The sequence below is a fragment of the Orcinus orca genome, chromosome 15 (genome assembly GCF_937001465.1).
Source record: "Orcinus orca chromosome 15, mOrcOrc1.1, whole genome shotgun sequence".
In the NCBI taxonomy this organism is placed as follows: domain Eukaryota; kingdom Metazoa; phylum Chordata; class Mammalia; order Artiodactyla; family Delphinidae; genus Orcinus; species Orcinus orca.
The window spans coordinates 83861120-83880704 of record NC_064573.1 but is presented as its reverse complement, the minus strand read 5'-3'; the positions used below and the strand labels follow the sequence as shown (position 1 = coordinate 83880704).

The 19585-nt window shown below is 57.2% G+C and overlaps 1 protein-coding gene across 41 annotated transcripts in view; it reads left to right on the top strand.

Annotated features, from left to right (window-relative positions):
* NCOR2 (nuclear receptor corepressor 2) overlaps positions 1–19585 on the top strand; it is a 227924-nt gene that overhangs the window by 96153 nt on the left and 112186 nt on the right. For 40 of the 41 annotated variants that reach the window (XR_007471850.1, XM_049698373.1, XM_049698371.1 and 37 more), the window contains 2 exons: positions 9883–9939; positions 16769–16821. Coding sequence is in view for 40 of the 41 variants with exons in the window: in XM_049698373.1 (XP_049554330.1) it covers positions 9883–9939; positions 16769–16821 (110 nt within the window). In the remaining variant the exon portion in view is untranslated. The remainder of the gene's footprint in view (positions 1–9882; positions 9940–16768; positions 16822–19585) is intronic. The other variant, XM_049698364.1, reaches the window with a different exon arrangement.

Sequence of the window (19585 nt, the reverse complement as noted above, 5' to 3'; positions counted from 1 at the left end):
ATGCCGACTGGTGTGGACCGTGGCTGGCCTGTGGGATGCAAAGGAAAATGCAGGCATCAGGTCATAGGAGAGCTTCAGGGGCCAGTTGATCAGCGGGGGGAACGGGCAATCACTTAGGTACTCATGCAGAAGAAATTCCTGGAATGCAGAAAACAATAGTAATATTCATCACGACAGCAAACATTAGTTGAACAGCTCCTCCAGGCGATGGGCCAGGTGTTTTACATAGCAGTCCTCTGAGGGTAGGTATGGTGATTGTCTCCATTTAACACAGGGAGAAATTGAGGCCCAGAGAGGTTAAGTGACTTGTCCAAAGTCACACAGCTGGGAAGCGGTGGACCTGGGATTTGAACCCGTGGGCCATCAGATCCCAGGGCCTGATTCGTCAGCACTGGCCTCTGCTTACATTTAGCCCTGGAAAGGGCTGTTGGATGGTTGAACGCAGGGTCTGTAGCAGACAGTGGGGGCTTACAGAGATCTGTGGAGGGCAGCTGCTGGGTGTCTGGAGGGGGAGGGGCTCAAGGTACCCAGAGCAGAGTGTCTCCCAGGGGCTGAACCCCAAGGCTTGAGCTGCTCTAGAGCCTGGGAACGTGCTTAGGGCTATAGCTCCAGGCAGGAAGCTATTGGATCGACTGGTGGCTCTGCCTCCACCTCTTGAAGCTGCAACAGATGCAGGATGAGACTGAACCTGCTGGAGGCCTGGGAACGGTGTGCTGGGCCTTGCAGGGCCGGTCACCCTTCCATGCCCTGGCTCCCTACCCCAAATAACACTAATACCAATCACAGTGATAGGAGAACTAAGGGGCCACATGTGCTTTAGCCAGATGTCCTGGGTTCAAATCCCATCTCTACCACTTCCTGGCACTGTGACCTTGGGCAAATTAATTAAGTCTCCCTGCAACCCATGTTCCTTACCAGTAAAATGATGATAATTATAGCACCTACCTTATACCATGGTGTGGGGATTAGATGAGTTCATTATGTAGTGCCCTTGGAACAATGCCTGGCACCATGTAGGTGCTAGCTGGCACTATTAATTGTTGTTATTGTTGTAGTCTTTGTTATTCTTTTCTTCTTGTTATTGTTTATATTTTGCATGATTTCATTTATTCCTCTCCAGACCCATTTAAGATGGGTACTATTATTCTTTCTATTTCACTCATAAAGAAGCCATGGCATTAAAAAAAAAAAGAAAAAAAGGAGCCATGGCTCAGAGAGGGAAGGTGACCTACCTGAGACTGCACAGCAAGTGAGCTTTGAGGCTGGGGATCGGAGCCAGGGTTGAGTTGGCTCCAGGAGCCTGTGGTAGGGGGACAAAAGCGGAGCTCTGGATCTGTCATCCTGGCAGCCCCTCCGCCTGCCCTCCCTGATCCTTGGGTGGGAAAGCAGGCACAGTTCCTTCCAGCAGCTGTGGTGGCAAGTTGATGGCTTTGCCCAGGATGTCACCACAGTGCCCTTGGCCCTTTTTGGGGGCTCAGTCTTTTGGGGGCCGGCAGACTCTAGCAGGCTGGAGCCCTCAGCCCTCCCCAGCCAGACTCGAAGGCACAGGCCTTTGGTGCCCCCTGTGGGAAATTGGCTCCATGTTCCATCCCAGCCACTCGTCCCCACTTCCCTGGGGATTTGGGGGGTCCCCTCCGGGTCTCACCAGGTTCTCCCCAAAGAGCTATAGCTACAGATCTGATTGGTCTTTGGTTCCTTGGCCTCAGCACTCCCCCTCCCCCAAGAGCAGTTAAGACACCCCTTCCCGGGTCTTACCCTGGGTGGTCTCCCTGCCAGAATTCCCGCTTCCTCCCGCCCTGATTTTCTGCAGCTCTGTGTGAGGGAGGGTGGTGGGTGGGCCTGGATTCCAGTCCAGCCTGTGCCCTCATGAGCTGGGTGGTTTATTTCACTTCCAGGCCTTCCATCGTCCCGGGTCCTGGCCACAGTCTTTTTTTTTTTTTCTTTATTTTAAATAAATTTATTTATTTCATTTTTGGCTGCGTTGGTCTTCGTTGCTGCACACGGGCTTTCTCTAGTTGCGGTGAACTGTGGCTACCCTTCATTGTGGTGCAGGGCTTCTCATTGTGGTGGCTTCTCTTGTTGCGGAGCACGGGCTCTAGGCACACGGGCTTCAGTAGTTGTGGCGCACGGGCTCAGTAGTTGTGGCTCACGAGCTCTACAGCGCAGGCTCAGTAGTTGTGGCGCACGGGCTTAGTTGCTCCGCGGCATGTGGGACCTTCCCGGACCAGGGCTCGAACCCACGTCCCCTGCGCTGGCAGGCGGACTCTTGTCCACTGCGCCACCAGGGAAGTCCCCCTGGCCACATTCTTGAGGCCACAGAGTTGATGTGGCTGAGACGGTGACTGGAAGGGCTTTGTAAACTGAAGTGCTGTGCCAGGAAGGGTCCAGGAAGTCAAGATTCTTGGGTACAAGAGGCAAAAACTCAGCTCAGACTGGTTGAGGCTTAAAGAGGGGTTATTGAGTCTCGCGATGAAAGTTGGTGTTAGTTTACTTCAAGTATGTGTGGACTCAGGTGCTCAAACAAAGATGTTTGGGAGCGCTCTGTCCCCACCTCTGCTCTCTCTGTGCCAGTGTCATTCCCAGGCGGGGTTTCCCAGGACATGGAGAAATGACTGCCCGCAGCTCTAGGCCCACTGACCACTCCCAGGCCAGGTGGGAAACTCTTCCCAGACGTCTCAGCCACAGTCCCAGGGTTGGCTCTCATTGGCTGGCTGGAGTCACAAGCCCACTTCTCAGCCAGTGGAGGCCAGTGGATTTGAGTACGCTGATTGGTCAGGGCTGGATCTTAGGCCAACCTCTGGAGTCTGGTGGTGGAGTCAGCCCCCTCCCCGCCCTGCCCCAGGGAATAGATAGAGGAGGGGGGCGCTTCTCCCAAGAGGAGGTCAGGGGCAGTGGAGCGGAGGCTGGCGGGGCCTATGCAGCCTGTGCCCCCGACCCTGGGCTGGTGCCTACCAAGTTGGGGTCCCAGAGCACAGACATTGTCCTCTCTCCCCCCCAGCTCCTCAGGCTGGGGGCTTTATGCCCGTTTATGTTGATTTCATCCTGATGGGGTTCTGACAGTAAGTGGGAGTCAGCACCCCTACTCCGTATTTTCAGATGAGGAAATAGAAGCCCTGGTTAATTTCCCCGCGGCCTTTCAGCTAGTGAGTGTCGGGCTAGGGCTCCAACCCTGGTTCCTGGGATTCTGAGACCAGGCCTCTGCCTGGTAATTTCAGGTGCGCAGGGCCTGTCCATTCATTCATTCCTTCAGCAGCCGTGTAACTGGACATCTGCTCTGGGCCTGCCACTGTTCCAGGCACTGGGGGTGCAGTGGTGACCTCGGCCTCAGCCCACTCATGTTGGCTTTCTGATGGGGGGAGACGGAATCACACTCAAGCCACCACATGCAGGCACAACGAGGGCCTGAGGAAGTTGCCCCTCCTTGTCCCGATCCCCCTTTCTTTCCTTTCATCTCTGCCTCACTTTGCCCCAGCCCCGTTGACCCTTGTGTTTCCTGACTATGCAGGCGTGCTCTTGCCTTAGGGCCTTTGCACTGGCTGCACCCTCTGCCCGCAGCTCCTTTTTCCCACTGGGCTCGCTCTCTCACTCTTTCAGCTGTTTCTTCAAATGTTCCCTTTTCAGCCAAGGCCCATTTTGACCCTCTGTTTAATCCTGAAAACCGTCAACGCCTCCTCTCCCTGGCTTTAATTTTGTCCTTTGCCCTTGTTCCCACTGGACATAATTCATATTTTCTTGTTTATTGTGTTTATTGTGAACAGAGGCTCTGTGAGGACAGGGATATCTGTCTTTCTCTCCCAGCTATATCTCTAGCACCTAGAACAGTGCCTGGCACACAGTAGGTGCTTACTAAATGTCTGCTGAACAAACGAATGAATGGCAGAGGGTAGGGAGACTCTTCCTCCGGAAGAGTCCTCTGGTTTGGGGGCTGTGGGGGGACTGGCCTCTGCCCCCAGTGAAGGCTGGCGGGGGTCCCCCTGCCTGGGCTGAGCTTCAGGGGCCGGAAGCCGAGTGGGCAGGAGCCCCTCAGATGCCTTGGGCAGGAACAGCCAGGACTTACTGCCCCTTGGGGGATCAATCGGATTAAATTTTAATCCTCCTTCCTTTCCTGCTGGTTCCTCTGAGAGGCGGACACAAGGGTCTGTCTCTAAATGCCCCACCGGCTGGAAAACGCAGCTTCCCGCCAGGCAGGGCCTGCGTGGCTGTTCTGCAGACTGGGCTCTGGCTCATCATCCCTTCGGGGCACGAGGACGAGGCGTCAGCGCGCACAGGGTGGGAGGGGGGGTGGCTGCGTGGCGGGGCCGGGCAGGTGCACACAGATGGCAGAACAGGAAACAGGGTTCTTCTAGGCCCCGAGGGGCAGGAACGGGCGCTGCAGGGCCAGGACTGGGAAAGGCCTCTTGGAAGCAGTGGGTGGGCCGTCGCCCCGAGGAGGGCATTCGGGCGCGGGGGTCACAGCTCAGGCGAAGGCTCACAGAGGAGACAGGGTCTCCATTGATCTTCAGAGGGGGTGTGTCGGGGGTGGGAGGTGGCGGTCTGGTGGGTCTGGAAGGATGCTCACACTTTGAGTTTGGGTAAAACAAACACAAGCAGCATTCGTCAGCGCTAGCGAAGGATGTGTAAATAAGGGACAACTGGCACAGCGCTGTTGCTCTAGGAATTTAGGGCAGTGGGCGATCCAGGTAGACGTCCTGGGGGAGACTTGAGCTAGGTCTGCACGATGGGCTCCGTTGGGAAAAGGTAGAAGGATATTTGCAGTGGAGAGGACTGTGGCCTGTCCGAAGATGGCGAGGAAGCAGAACTCCTGGAGGCCCTCTGATGGCTGAGGGTGAGAGGGAAATCAGAGAGTAGGACCCAGGTCCCCTTTGGTCTTCGATTTTAAGCATCTTACTAGTAAAGTTTTTTATCCAGTGTGATTATGACTAAGCAGGACAGAGACGAGCAATTCTCTTGGTAATGACCAAGACTGGGAAGCATGTTGTAGAGCATTTTGGGGGTCCAGGCACCCTGATTCTCAGCTTCAGACTCCCTTCCCACCCGAGTCGTGATTCAGGGCTTTCGGAGCAGCGGCTCAGGCCCTGTCCTGAGCCGGGCCCTTGCCTCTGCCTCTGCGTCTGGCCGTCCTAACTTCTCCTGGCATCCAGGGCTTCCTCCAAATTCCTCCGCCTACAGGGAGCGTCGTCCTAACGGACTTGTGAACAGGAGTCCACGAATTCCGCCTCACTCACTCAGTCGTCTCCGTCACACACCCGGGAGGGCTCTGGAAGGGGTCTTCCGGCTGCTGGTACAGACGAGGACGCCGGGCCTCGGGGGTAACTGCTCCCCGAAATGCTGTAGCGCTTGGCCCCTGGACGCGGTGTGGAGGGCTGGGCAGCGGGGGCCTAGCGGGAGGTAGGGGCTGGGCTCCTGGCTTCCTGGGTACGTGGGTGCTGCCTTCACTCTGCAGTAGAGGAGGGTGAGGCCTGGAGCTCAGGCTGGAGCTGACGAGCTAGAATGGGGGCTCCAAGGGGCGGGGCGCCGGCCAGGGGGCTGGTCAGCGTGAGGTCCGGCCGCCCTGCTCATCAGGAGCTGCGATAGCGTGTGTGTGTGTGTGTGTGTGTGTGTGTGTGTGTGTGTGTGTGTGTGTGTTGGGGGTACACGTGCGCATGTGTGTGGGTTCGTGTATAACTGTGGAAAGCTGTGCTCACATGTGTGCAAATGGTGTGCGTGGCTCAGCCCCGGTAGAGCCCGTGACTTCTATGCACTTGTGCATCCACGCACATATGTATGTGGATACACGTGTGTTTGGGTCAGCACGTGTATGCGCAGCTGTGGTTACGTGTGCGTGGAGACACCCGGGCGTTTGTGGGTAACTCGTTAGCTATGTGGCACGTGTAGAGGCACATGAGTGGCTGTGCGCACGTGTACGCAAAGTGGCTTGCGTGGGGCACGTGTGTGACTGTGTGTTTATACTTTTGCACATGCACGTGTCCGCTTGGGTACACAGTGTATTTGTGCATGCTGTGCACGTGCATGTGTGAAGGCATGTGTGTGTGTGAGTCGTCTGGTATGACACACGTGTGTACATGTTTGTACTCTTATAGATGTAGACGTAGTGTTTGGTCATGTGGGTCCACGGGGCTCGTGTGCACCTGTCTGCACAGGTGACTAAGGTCTTTCGTGCCCCAGGTGCTCTGGCCCCCGGGAGGCCAGGCCGCTCGGACCCTGGGGTCCCCAGCAGGAGGAGTGCCGTCTCCCTGTGAGACCCGAACCCCCAGTGTCAGGCAAGAGCCCTGGCGGCGGGTCGAAGCCAGGGGCGGGCGGTTTGTCCCGTCCTGTTGGCTTGTGCTCCTGATTTGTCCCCTGCAGCTGAGCAGGGTGACCTCAGGCAGTGACTTCCCAAAGGCTAGGCGCTGTGGGAGACCCGGTGGGCCTTGGCCAAGAGTTTGGCTTTGGTTCTCGTGGTGGCGAGAAGCCGTCAGCCGAGCGGGTGGGAGGGAGTTCCTAGTGTGGGTCTGAATCTGTGGCCGTGCTCCATTCCAGGGTGTTGGGGGGCGCCTCCCCTCCATTTGCAGAGGGACATTAAAACAGAAGCGACAGCATACACTTTGTTCCTCGTAGAACGTCCTTGAAAAGGTCCTGGGAGTTTGGTACCCAGGGTGAGCGCGGCTGTCGCGCGGATGGGGAGACTAAGGTCCAGGCGGGTGAAGCGACTTGCCGAGGGTTAGAGCAGAGTGGACTCCCAGACGCGGGCCCCTGCTGGACAGATGTGTGTTTCTCGAAAGGCCTGCCTGTCTGGGGGAGGGGCCCAGGAGGCAGAACATCCCCGCCAGCTCCCCGGGAGCTGACAGCAGATTTCGTACCCACCCCACACCCATACAAGCTGGACCCGTGAAGCCGGGAGCGGGAGTGAGGTAGCACGAGGTGGAAGAAGTGTCCCCGCGAAGACGTGAAGAGGTGGGGTGCCGGTTCAGGGCCTGCCTGTCCCAGCCTTTAGCTGCCACTTGAGCTGCGCGCTTTGGGTCGGCTGTGTGACCCCAGTCTCAGCTTCCTTGTGTGCAAATGGGGCTGATGCTAGAACCTTCCGCAGAGGGTTCCTGCAGGAATCCACACAGACGGGGCTTCTAGAGGATCCAGCCCCGGCACGTGTAGGGGGTCACCTGGTGTGAGCCGTGACCTCGTCGTTATTGTTGACAGCAATAATCATAACAGCCGGCCCTTAACCAGCTCCCACCGCGTGTCAGATCCTGATGTTCGCGCGGTACGTGTGTCAGCTCATTTAATTCTCTTAGTAGCTGCATGGGGCGGTGCTGATGTTATCCCCGTTTCATAGATGAGGAAGCTGAGGCTCAGGGGTGGTGAAGGGACTTGCCCAAGACCACGCAGTTGGCAAGTGGGTCAGAGCCCAGGCTGGCTGGCCGTGTAGTCTTGCTCTTGGCCGCCCCGCTGCCCCGTGTTCCAGTGTTGCGGCATCTTCAGGACTGTTCTGTGGCAGGTTTCTTCTGGGTGAATCGTAGGTGTGCAGCCTTTTGGAAACTGAGTTGTGTTAAAAGCCCCAGGGCCGCTCAGGGCTTAAGAGCAGAGCCTGGGGGAGGGTCCGTTAGGGAGCAAAGGAACTCTCACGCCAGGTGTATGACGGAGAGTTGGTGGCTCAGGGTACATCTGGCCGCCTGGGCTCCCCGTGGCTTTGGCAGGTAAGGAAGGGGCTCCTCCCTGGTCTCTTCTCCAGGGGCTACAGGAAGCCCCCTCCCCAGGTGCCTGTGTTCCTGAGACAGTGAAGATGTGGTTGAAGATGGAATGCACTCTGGTTCATACGACACACACCGGCTTCTAGAGGCCCTATACGGGTCCCAGATCTGAGACCCAGGCCCAGTCGTGTGATGCGGCAGTTTCCAGTGGCCCAGTTGCTCCAGCCCTGCCCTTCCTGTGTTTGGCATCATTCCTTTATCTAGATGGGCAGTTGCTGCTGTTCCTGACAGAGCCTCATGAGTGCACACAAACTCCTATTGATCCTTCAAAACCCAGCTGTGTATCCCTCCTGTTACCTTTCTGGAGAGAGTGACTCTGACCCGCTTAATGCCTCCCCCGTATACCACACGTTCGTTTCCTGCCTGAGCATATTAATCTGCCGTCACTGCTCATGACCAACTGCCCACTAGACTGGGTTCATTGTAGGCAGAGGCCGATATCATTCATTTTGTCTCATGCCCTGGTGCTTAATACAGAGTGAGTGCTCAAATGTTTGGGAAGCTACCCTGTTCCCTCCTCGCCCTATACCTAGTCCTTCACTTGGTCCAGCTAGGGAATTCTTCCATCTTTGATACCCCATGGCTGACACTTTCTGGCTTTGAGGTGTGGCCAGGCTGGAATCTCTCCCACTCCGCACCCCCCCTCCCCCAATAGAAGACGCTGGACCCATGCCTAGCGGAGGCCCTGGATGGGACCAGCCCATATCTTTCTCCCCTCTTGGAGCTTGGAGATCAGAAAAAGGACTTTTCCTTACATCATCTTTCTGTGCCTCAGTTTCATCAGCTGTAAAATGGGGATACTCCTTAAATCTGCCTGACTTCGTGTTATGTGTGATTCAAGTATTAATAACGCGTGCCGTGTGCTCAGTGCTTGGCTCAGAGTAGGTTCTCAATAAAATGGCCATCGTTACAGTAATAATTTGCCCCCTGCTTTCCCGGCCCCCAGCCACGCTCTGAGGCTGCTGCCCTCAGGGTTTTGGCTTGCACAAAGGGGGCCGAGATCATGGCTTGCTCTTGGGTGGGCTGGGCCCAGGGCTCTAGGCGGAGCTAGTTCTAGGCGCCAGCTTGAGCCCACCTACATACCTACCCTCTGTCATGGGGGCTGGGGGAGAGGGTGAGGCTGGCCTGTTGCCAGCACCGCTCCTCCCTGCTATGACACCCGAAGCCTGGGCCTCGAATTCTGTTGTAAGCAGGGCTCTGGGTCACCCGCGTTTAGTGGGTCTGGATTTGGGGATCATTGAGAGACGGTTTCGACCTGTTGATGGTGTCTTGCCTGGCTTGTCCTGCCAGCCCGCGCTGAGTCCTGGATGGTCTTCCTGAGTATGGCTGAGTCAGGAGCACCCAGCCTTTCCTGGGTCGCAGGAGGGGCTCAGGTCTCCCACGTGTGCGCCGTGGGCACCCCGCTTTCCATCCGACAGAGACCCGCCCTGAAGTCATCACCTTCCACAGCTCTCTGCCCACCCTGTCCCCAGGCTGGCCCGGCCGAGCGGGCCCTGTGGTCCCTGCCTGGGGGCCTGGACCAGACACAATGTCCGCCTTCACGGCCAGGGGCCCCGGGGGTCCGGCCTGTTGAATTCGCAGCCGCTAAGCCCTTTCTGCCATATGTTCCTGTTTTCCTAATAAGTCCGGGTTGTGAGTGGGGAGGCGGGGAGGCCCCAGGGCAGCTCAGAAATAGTCACATGATTGTGAAATACAAGAATCCTAGAAAGGGTATCTCCCAGCGCCTCTATCTCGTCCTCCCTCCCCCTCCTCCTGCCCCCTGACTGCGGAGGTAATTGTAGACACCCAGCCGGCTTCCAAGGCGCAGGAAGGCATCTCGGGCCTGGCGGGAGCTGTGCCCGCCCCGGGCCCTGGGGGGCATCAGGCTGGGGGCTTCAGGGGCCCGGCGCCAGAGAACAGGGTGCGTTTGTTCGAACCGAAACTTGGCGGGCTTGCCAGGGCCACTGCGGGGATGCTGAGGCCCTCTGTGTTTGTCTCCAGCCCCGGGAGGGCTTGTAGGGGGACCCTTCCCCGGCCCCGTCTCCGCCCCTGGGCCTGGACAGGCATGCTGGGCTGGGCAGCTGCCTGCTGTTCTGTGTGTGTGTGTGTGTGTGTGTGTGTGTGTGTGTGCTGGTGTTTTTTTTTTTTTTAATTCCTCCTCTTCTCCGTCACCCTGCAGAAGAAGGCCGAGGCTGCACATCGGATTCTGGAAGGCCTGGGGCCCCAGGTGGAGCTGGTGAGCTGGGGAACAGGGTGGGGCGCTCTGGGAGGGGGTGGGCAGGGGGGCAGGTGGGGGTGAAGGGAAGGAGAAGTCGTCTGTTGCCAAGCCCTGCCCTGTCCTCGGAAGGGGGCAGGAGATCCACCCTTCGGATGAGAGGGGCGGGCAGGTAGCGACGGGCAGGCCGCACCGGGGGTGAGAAGGGGTGCGTCGGCGCTGCAGCTACGCTCCCAAGCCCAGCCAGTCGGGCTGCAGGATTCACCAGCTGGAGTCCAACCCGTCTGGCCCAGTTTATCGTGGAAAGCCCGTACTCTGGGCCCGGTCCTCTGAGTTCAGCTCTCAGGTCTGCTACTTCATAGCAGGTGTCTTAACCTCTCTGTGCCTCAGTTTCATCATCTGTAAACTGGGACTAATAATAACACACATCCCACTGGGCTGTAGTGAAGATTAACCACACTGAGTTTTGGAAAGCCTGATGGAGAGTAAGTGCTGAGCGTTAGTTCTTGCTGTTGTTATTGTTACTGTTGTCAGTATCATTTGACTGATGGGAAGATGCCATGTCAGCAGCAGAGCTGGGAAGCAGACTCGGGCCTTTTCTCTCTCAGGCACCCGTCACCCTATGTGTCACCAGAGATAGGAAACAAGGGAGCACCGAAACTCCCGGCTGGTGGCCTTGGAGTCCTGGGAGAAATGGCCAGAGTGCCCACCTGCCTGGGACCGTCACTGTCCCGCCGAGCGGGTGGGTGCAGAGCCACGGGGGGCAGCGCGTGGGGACACGCACGCGAGGCATCCCCGTGTGTGTGCGCGTGTGCAGGCTGTGGGGCAGAAAAAAATCAGACGCATTTGGAGCCTAATTTTAAACTTGGCTTCACCGTGTGTTTGCCGAGTGGCCTTGGGAAAGGGACTCGGTTTTCTCATCTGTGAAATGGGGAAGCCGAGGATCTGGATGAGGGAGCGCTGAGTTGGTGCAGGGAAAAGGCTCACCGACGCAGCTCTTGGCCTGCGGTGAGCATTCAGTGTCGTGGACCCTTAGGAGGGAAGAGCTCTTTGCTCCGGAGTTTCTTCTGCAGTGACAGCTGCCCCTCAACCTGGGGTCCGTGTGCTTAGGCCACTGAGAAACTGTGAGCAGCTGGCCTCTTACCGCTCCCAGGTCCTCTCAGGGGGCAGAGCCAGACAGGGAGTGGGGGGCTCCTCCGGCTCAGGGGCGGGGCCCAGGGCCTCTCCTGGGGTGGGTGACAGGCTCCCAGCCTGCGGCCTGGCTCCCCTTTGGGCATGCTTTCTGGGATGTCTCTAGCAGCCTCTTTTTAAAAAAATTTAAGTAGCGTTATTGAGATGTAATCCACATGCCATACAATTCACCCATTTAAAGAGTACAAGTTAGTGGGTTTTCGCACATTCACAGATGTGCACAGCCATCTCCATAATCGATCTGAGAACATTTCACCATCTCAAAAAGAACTTTGTTCCCTGAACTATCACCTCCTTATCTCCCATCCCCCCTCCCCCCCCCCACCCCCCTTCCTCCCCCTCCCTCCCAACCAACCACTAGTCTGCTTTCTGTCTCTATGGGTTTCCCTCTTCTGGACATTTCGTATCAGTGGAATCATACAATACGTGGCCTTTTGTGTCTGGTTTCTGTCACTCAGCATCCTGTTCTTAAGGTTCATCCATGAGGTAGCCTGTGTTGGTGTTTCATTCCTTTTTATGGCTGAATCGTATTCCATTGTACGGATGGACCACATTTAGTTTATCCATTTATTCATTGGTGGGCGTTATGTTGGTTTAGCTTTCGGACATTATAAAGGAAGTGGCTGTGAACAGTAACGTACAGGTCTCCATGTGGATGTGTGTTGCCCTTTCTCTTGGGTAGATACCTCGGCCTGGACCTGCTGGACCGTGTTCATTCTGTGTTTACTCTCTTGAGGAATTAATTACCAGACGGTTTTCCAGAGTCGCTCCACTGGTTTCCATTCCCACCAGTAAGCTGCTGTTCACCTCGGTTTCCCTTTCTTGCCAATGGGGCTGGCAGGACTAGAGGCGTCGCCCAGCCATTTCCAGACCTGGAGGGTCTCCCTCTCCCCTTTCCTGACCTAATTAGTCCTGGAGGCTCCTGGGTGGGGGGCTGGAGTGTGAAGGGAGCCGCTGAGAACAGCAGGGCGTCTGCCGGGCTCACGACTTCAGTGATTCTTTCCTGGGTGTTTGGGGGCGACGAGGCTGTCCTCTGCTTGGTGGTCTCACAGTAGAGCCTTCCTCAAGGCTGGTGGCGCAGGAGGCCGAGGTCTGGGGGGGCGGCGTGGCTGTCGCCGGAGTGCTCTAGGAGCTCTAGAAGGCGGTGGGCTCTTGCCTTGGTGGCCTTCCGTGGGGCTGGAGAGGGGCCTCACGTTGCCAGGGCACCTGCTGTGTGTCAGGCTTGTGGAAGCGTCGCCATCCATTTTCTAGGTGAGGCTCAGAGAGGGCAGGGCCTTGCCCAGGGTCACACAGCACGAGACGAAGCGGGGAGGTGCGCTGAGCCCATGGGGTCGTGGCTGACCACTTCTGCCCTGGTCTGCCCTCTGTCTTGGTTCCCACAAGGCCCGAGTGACCAGAGGCGTCCTCCAAGCAGAGGCAGCTCTGAGGCGCACCCTCAGCGGGGCCTGCTTCGGGCCCCCCAGGAGTCCGAGCTCAGGCTGGGAGGAAGGGCCCGGGGCTGCTCACCCCGGGTCTCGGGTCCCTGGGCTGCACCCCGGGGAATCCAATTCCCTGGAGGTGTCTCCCATCTGCAGCCCAGGGTACAGTCAGCCGAGGAAGACAGTGTTGAGCGCTCTGTGACCTCCCTGGTGGGGAGGCCTGGGCCCGGGAGAAGCCCACGTGGGAGAGGAAGATGATGAACGGCGTGGGCGGCTCCAGGCAGGGCTCTGCGCCCTGGGGACCAGGCCTGGCCCCTAGCGGGCAGCGGGGGGAGGGTGTGGGCAGCCCCATCCCCCCGCCTCCTCGCCCTGCCGCTTTGAGTACTGGTTTCCTTCCTGTTCAGAGGTGTTATTTTAAGAAGCCGTGTCACCAGAGGGCTGAGGGCCAGCGCAGACACTCCGTTTCTAGCAGCTCGTCCGCCTGGTTCTTCTGGGCCACCCGCCGGCCGCCTGCCGTCAGGTCTGGAGGGGACCCTCCTTCCTTCTCCCCGAGACCCAGCTTCTCTTCCTTAGTCACTTCTGTCCGGGGCCCTACAGTCTCGCACATCCTCCCCTTTGTGCTCCTTCTCCCTCCGATTAGTTGGCTGCACCCCCATTTCTAGAGGAGGAAATGGAGGCATGGAGGGGGCGGGCCTTCCTGCAGGTACCCTAGGCCCCCCAGCCTCGCTCCTCTGGGGTCCGCGGCAGGGACTTTCCCTCATAGGTCTCGCGTCCCCTTGGCGGGGGCTGGAAACCTGGGAGGAGGCAGAGAAAGCTGCTGTGGGTGTGAAGGCCAAGGTGGCCGCGTGGCCGCTGACTGGGGACATGCCTCCTGGGACAGAAGGAGGCCTTGCCTGGCCTTGTGTGTTCCCCCGCCTGCAGGTGGCGAGGAGGGGCGTTAGGGGGGATGCCCTGTGGCCCCGCCCTCCCCTCAGCAGTGCACCAGCCAAGGAGGTGTCATGATCCTTCCTCACCCCCGACCCACTCACACGTCTTCCGAGGCGGCAGCCCGTCACCATGGCAACAGACAGCCAGCGGAGGCTGCCCTGGGCCCAGAGGCTTCCCTTCCCGCCCAGGTCTCAGTGTACCTCGAAGGATGCCCAGCGAGTGCCTCCTTGGGGGACAGCCCCTGTGGTCAGAGGCAGCGCACCCCACAGTGTTCTCTGACCTCTCCCTGGCCTTTTGCCAAAGGCCACCGGAGGGGCACGGTGCTGTGTCCTCCTCTTACCCAGCAGGGCGGGAGGGTGAAAGGGATTCCTTCCCCTGCGAGTTTGGCGGGTCAGAGGCGGGCTGGGACCCGCTGCCCTCCCAGAAGCCAGTCTCCCCTTTTCTGGCCCCACCCCCCGCCCCCCGCCAATCACTGGCACTCGGGGTCTCTCTGTGTGGTCCTTCAGCCCCTCCTGGCCTCCTTAGACCGTGGAGACTTTGCCATCTTTAAAAGCAAAAAAAAGCAGCTGAGTCACCAAGTGTGACATTCCCTGGGCTACTCGAAAGCCCAGTGAGGTAGGTCCTATGTGCTCTACACCCATTTTCCATATGAGAAGACCGAGTCCTGGAGTGCTGAAGGCATGTGTCCGAGGTCACACAGCTGGTGAAATTGGGGCGCATCTGTTCCTGGAAACCGAGCCTTTAAGCCACACTCATTCCCGCCCGGCCTGTGTTTTATTGGCTTGTGAGGAGCGTAAAGGACCGGGCGCAGAGTCACCTGGGGTTAAACGTGGGCATTTGATGCCCTGGCATTCAGCACAGGCATCTCTGTGGGGCTCCTTGCTGTCCTGAGATGTGGGCTCTCCACCATGTGCAGTAACGTCTTGCCCCTCCCTGGTTGGGAAGTTTTGCAGTGAGTCTGACGGTGGTCTCTCCTGTTGCCTTCCTGTTCAGACACCCAGAGTGGGGGTGGGGAAACCTCCCCATTTTGAGCCAAGCACCTTGGAAGGGCAGCTGACCCAGTGTGGCGGGACATGGCCTGTGCTAGCCGTGAGGCGACATCTCCATCCCAGGTGGAGCAGCAGGACTTGGGGCCTGCAATTGCCTGAGTGATGGTGAACTGTCATGGAGGGAACCTGGGGGACACTGGGAGAGAGGCACCGTTTTCCTTAGCCAAGGCTGCCTGTGATTCGCAGGGCAGCAGAGGCCCCTCCTTGAGGACCCTGCCCTGTCCACAGAGAGCAGGAGGCCTGTCCCTGGGGACACGGCAGGTTGGCCCTGTGGCCATGCTGCTTGTGGGTGGTCCCCATCGGCTGGGATGATGTCAGGAGGTGTATTCAGGTCCATGATCAGGGAGAAGTTCAAGGGTGGGGCCTGATGTGCCCTCTTCCCTCACCCCGGGGCCCTGCCCTGAGGCTTCAGGACACCACGTCTCCATCTTCACCTGCCCAGCCTGACCCGTCACACTCTGTACCTGGTTTTTGTACCACAGTCATCCATGGCTGTCCGGGAGGCTCCTGCTACCTGTGTGGGTGTGTGAGACAGAGAGGGGGAAGGAGGGGAGAGGGAAGGGAAGAGAGGGCAACACAAAAAGAGACACACAGAGACATTAAGAGGGGGACATGCAGAGAAGGGAGCAAGCAGAGAAAAGGCAAACCCCTTCCTCCAGGGCTGGAGCTGAGAGGCGGGATGCCTCATCTCTTACCAGCCAGAGGCAAATGTTTTAACTTCTCAGGGACTAGATTTTCTCACCTGTAAAATGGGGATGGTAATTGCATCAGTCAGCGACTGCTGTGTAACAAATCAGCCCCAAACATAGTGGTTTGAAACAACAACATTTTGCTGTTTTCCGCGAGTGTAGAAGTCAGCTGAGTAATTTCTCTCGACTGGGCTCAGCTCACTCACATCCGTGGGCAGCTGGGAGGTCAGCTGGCGGCTCACGGTTTTGCTGGGATGGTGCTGCTGTCCTCCATGCAGCTCTCTGCCAGGCTACACTTGCTCTCTTGACGGGGGTCGGGGGGGGCAGGCAAACAAGAGAGGAAGAAAGAGCAGAAACGCCTCGTCTACTTTCATGAAGTTTGCATCTGTCCCATTGGCCAAAGCAAGGGCGTGAGTGGGTACGGGGGGAGGGGCCGGAAAAATTGCTTCCACGAATGCAGTCACTGCACCCTGATGGTGATAATGACCCTGAGACTTCTTGGACCTCTCAGTCTGCCAGGCGCTGGGCTGAGGGCTTGCACACATTACCTCCTTTGATCTTCACAACGACTCTCCGAGTTTAACCCCATTTACAGATGAAAACCTGGGGCACAGATGGCTTGAGTAGCTCACCCAGAGACACACAGCTGGAAAGTGGCAGAGCCGGGATGCGAACCCGGGGTCAGTCCCTAACTGCAACGCCGCCATCCAGCCGGGAGATAACACACATCGAGCTCAGCTCTTGCCCCATCGCAGATGCTGCAGCAACTTCCTCCTTTTCATTTGCGGATTTGTTGCTGCATGTGCACCCAGTTCATTCATTTCTCACTGCTGTGCAGTCTTCGAGGTGTAAACGCGTCCTAACTTATTTCTTCCTCTTTCTGGAGGTGGACACTTAACTTGCTTCTAATGCGTTGCTGTCATGAACAACGCGGTCCGGGCATTCTGGCGTCCATCTCCTGGCGGGACACAGTGCCCGACCGCTTCCAGGGCTTCCGCGGTAGGGGCAGGGGGTCGTAGGGCACGCGCATCTTCATCCTTTCCCATCTCCGGGACACGTGTACCTGCGTACGTTTCTATCGGCCATGTGCACGCCTTCCAGTGTCCTCACGTCTTCACCAACCCCTGGCACTCTGGCTGTTTTATCTTCTGCCGGTCAGCGGCGGTGACGGGGCATCTCACGGTGCTTTGGCAGTCTTCCCCGTTCAAGACCATTGCTGATCTCAGCTTCCCTGGGATGTGTGTGCTTGTCCCTGGGCGCTCAGGCCAGCCCTGCCCCGTGCCCTGCAGAGCAGTCACGGCAGCCACTGCGGTGAGGGCTTCTGGTACCCACAGCTGTGCCCAGAGCGTTACAGCCTGTTCCTTGCCGGGGCTGAGGGCTGGGTCCCCGTGTTCCGTTTCATGCCTGCCAGCAGCTGGTTCCCACACCAGTGGATGGCTCCCTGGTGCCAGGGCCTGGGGCGCTGCGGCTGAGGGGCCCCAGGGCTCTGCAGTGGGGTAGTAGCCGGCCCAGCTCGCACCGGCTGCCCACAGCCCAGGCCCGGCTCCAACGCGCCTCCCTGTCTCTTTCCTTGCAGCCATTGTACAACCAGCCCTCCGACACCAGGCAGTATCATGAGAACATCAAAATGTGAGTACCCGTGGGCAGCCGTGCAGATGCACAGCGGGGTGGGGGCCTAGGGTGGGATGTGGGTTCTCAGTTCCCAGCGGGCTCCCAGCCAGGGCCAGGTGCTGGAGGAGGGGATGGAAGGGGGCAACCTGGGCAAGAGTTCCGGGCCTAGGATGGAGAGGCCTGTGAGGCCAGGGGAGGGGCAGAGGGCGTGGCCCCGTGAAGCTCTGGGAACAGACCTGGGCTTGGGGAGGGCGGGCCAGCTGCACGCACAGCTCTGGAGAGGTAGAGGAGGGGGGCTGTTAGAGGAGGAGCAAGTGGCCGGGCGGGGGCGGCCATGGAGCAAGCAGGGGCCCACGGTTTGGCCTCTGATGTAAGCACATTCGGGACTGCCCGATGGTCTGCACAGGGTGTCCATCTGTGGCACAGCCCAGTGTGGAGCAGCTGGGAGCACTGATCCAGACCCAGAGGCTTTGGAGGGGCCGATATGACGTATCCCAGTGACGGGGCCTTTTCCCAGATGGATGCTAGAAGCGAAAAGATGTCAGTGAACTGCCCCCCACAGTTGGTGTGGGCCGAGCTGGCAGAGCAGGGACAGCCGGACCGTGCTGGGGACCAGTGGCTTTGTGTGTTTAAGCTGGGAGCCAGGTACTGGAGGCGTGGCTGCCGGAGGGGGCGGGCTTTTTTCTCGGGACGCATTAGTGGGAGCATAGCCTCCTCGGCTGAGGAGGGGATATTACCTCATGTTGTTAACCAGGAGCCCAGAAGGTAAAAGGGGTCCTGCCCTTGAGGAACGTGTGGCTGCGAGGACTCCGGGACTGTTAGCTTAGAGGAGACCCTTTGGGATCACAATCATTGAACTGTTCAAGGTTCCTTTTTTTTTTTTTTGCGGTACGCGGGCCTCTCACTGTTGTGGCCTCTCCCGTTGCGGAGCACAGGCTCCGGACACGCAGGCTCAGCGGCCATGGCTCACGGGGCCCAGCCGCTCCGCGGCATGTGGGATCTTCCCGGACCGGGGCACGAACCCGTGTCCCCTGCATCGGCAGGCGGACTCTCAACCACTGCGCCACCAGGGAAGACCCCAAGGTTCATTTTTTTTTTTTTTTAACATCTTTATTGGGGTATAATTCAAGGTTCATTTTTGTGTGACCTCAGGAGGGCGGTGCTTAGCTGGTCCAGTGGGCAGTCAGTCCAGTTTGGTCTGATTGTCTGAGCTTCCTTGGGGTGGAACTGCAGGGTGTACGTGCAACAGTGAGCTCCCCATCCCTGGAGGCATGCAAACCTCCCGATGGTTTTAAACTCCCTGGCTCTGGACTAGTTGTTGCAGAGGTCCCTTCTGTTGTAGTTTCTGGACTCGAGTGACTAGTCTAGGCTCTGGTGACCAACACGGCCACCCACCCCCGAGTCTCTGATGGAGGAACCTGGAAAATCCCGTGTTGACAGCAAGGTCCTCGGCCCATTTGGGCTCGAGAGCACCTGCCGAGGATGCGTCACCTGTATTGCCGGCCGTCACTCAGCCTGTGGCTGGCAGGGGCTGCAGAGTGTCCTGTACTGGGAGCACTGGTGTAGTGCTAGGCTTTCTGTGTCCCATGTGGCCTGTGCTTTTGTCTGGCCTTAGAGCGTGTTCGCTGCTCAGGTACCAAATCCGTCTCAACTTTACACGGTTTATTTTCCAATCGGGCCACCGTAGTCTTTATAAGCTTCCTGGGACCTGCCTCATCGTGGGGACAACTGCTGGGAGTGGGGGAGGCCCAGATGGGTGTCAGGTGAGGACAAGGGGGCCTTTCGGGCCTGTCACAGCTGGTTTAGGCGATGGGGGTGAGGTGTTCTCATCTGGGCAAACCTGCTGGGAACATTCGCTCGTTCAATACACACTTACTACACTTACTATGTGCCAGGCCCTGTTCTAGGGACCTGGGGATTCAGCTGTGAACAAGACAAAGTTACCCATACTTTCATTAAGTTTTATCTAGCAGGGGAGACAGAAAACAAGTGAGTTAATAAGTGAATAAGAAAATGTCAGCTAATAAAAAATACTGGGGTCACATAGCTATCTTAAGCTCTTTATGCTTTAACATACCTAGTTTTATTTTTCCTTTCAGCATAACAATTTTGATAGCAATATTATTACACTGAAACTTTTACATAAGTTTTTTCACTAAACTAAAAATGAGTAATGTTTTAAGCCGAAAAATGTGGATGATTTCAGGCTATGAAAACAGCCATAGAGTCCAAACAGCAAAGGAAAAAGGTATCCCTACAAATAATACTAGCAAACAAGGTACCGTTACATCTCCAAGTGGAATACAACTCTAAGCTTACTGAACCAACGCCCTATTTTTATATCCCATAATCCTCATCGGAGGATGGCTCTGGTCTCCTAGAGTGCATTTTGGCTGTAAGTAACCGCCTAGTGAAATTTGTTCCAAATCTGAGTCACAGATGAACAGATGTTTCAGTGTAAAACATAGAGGTAAATAATTTTAAGATTTTTCCTGTTGTAAGTGGTCAGCTTGATGTTAGAAAAATGTATTTGTAAGCAAGTTATTTGAACTGATTTCTTCTTAGAACTTTAATTTTTTTTCATAGTTGGCCTCTGAAATCCTAATCACTTCTGTAATTTTAATTTCAGTGTGGTCATCATTAAGTCAGTGCAGTCATGTACTTTAAAAAGTGCTGTGAAGATGGCAAACAGGGTGATGGGAGAGAAAGTAAGGGAGGACTTTAGCCAGGGAGATCAGGGCAGGACCTAACAGTTGAGGGAACCTTCGGGGACTGTGCAGCA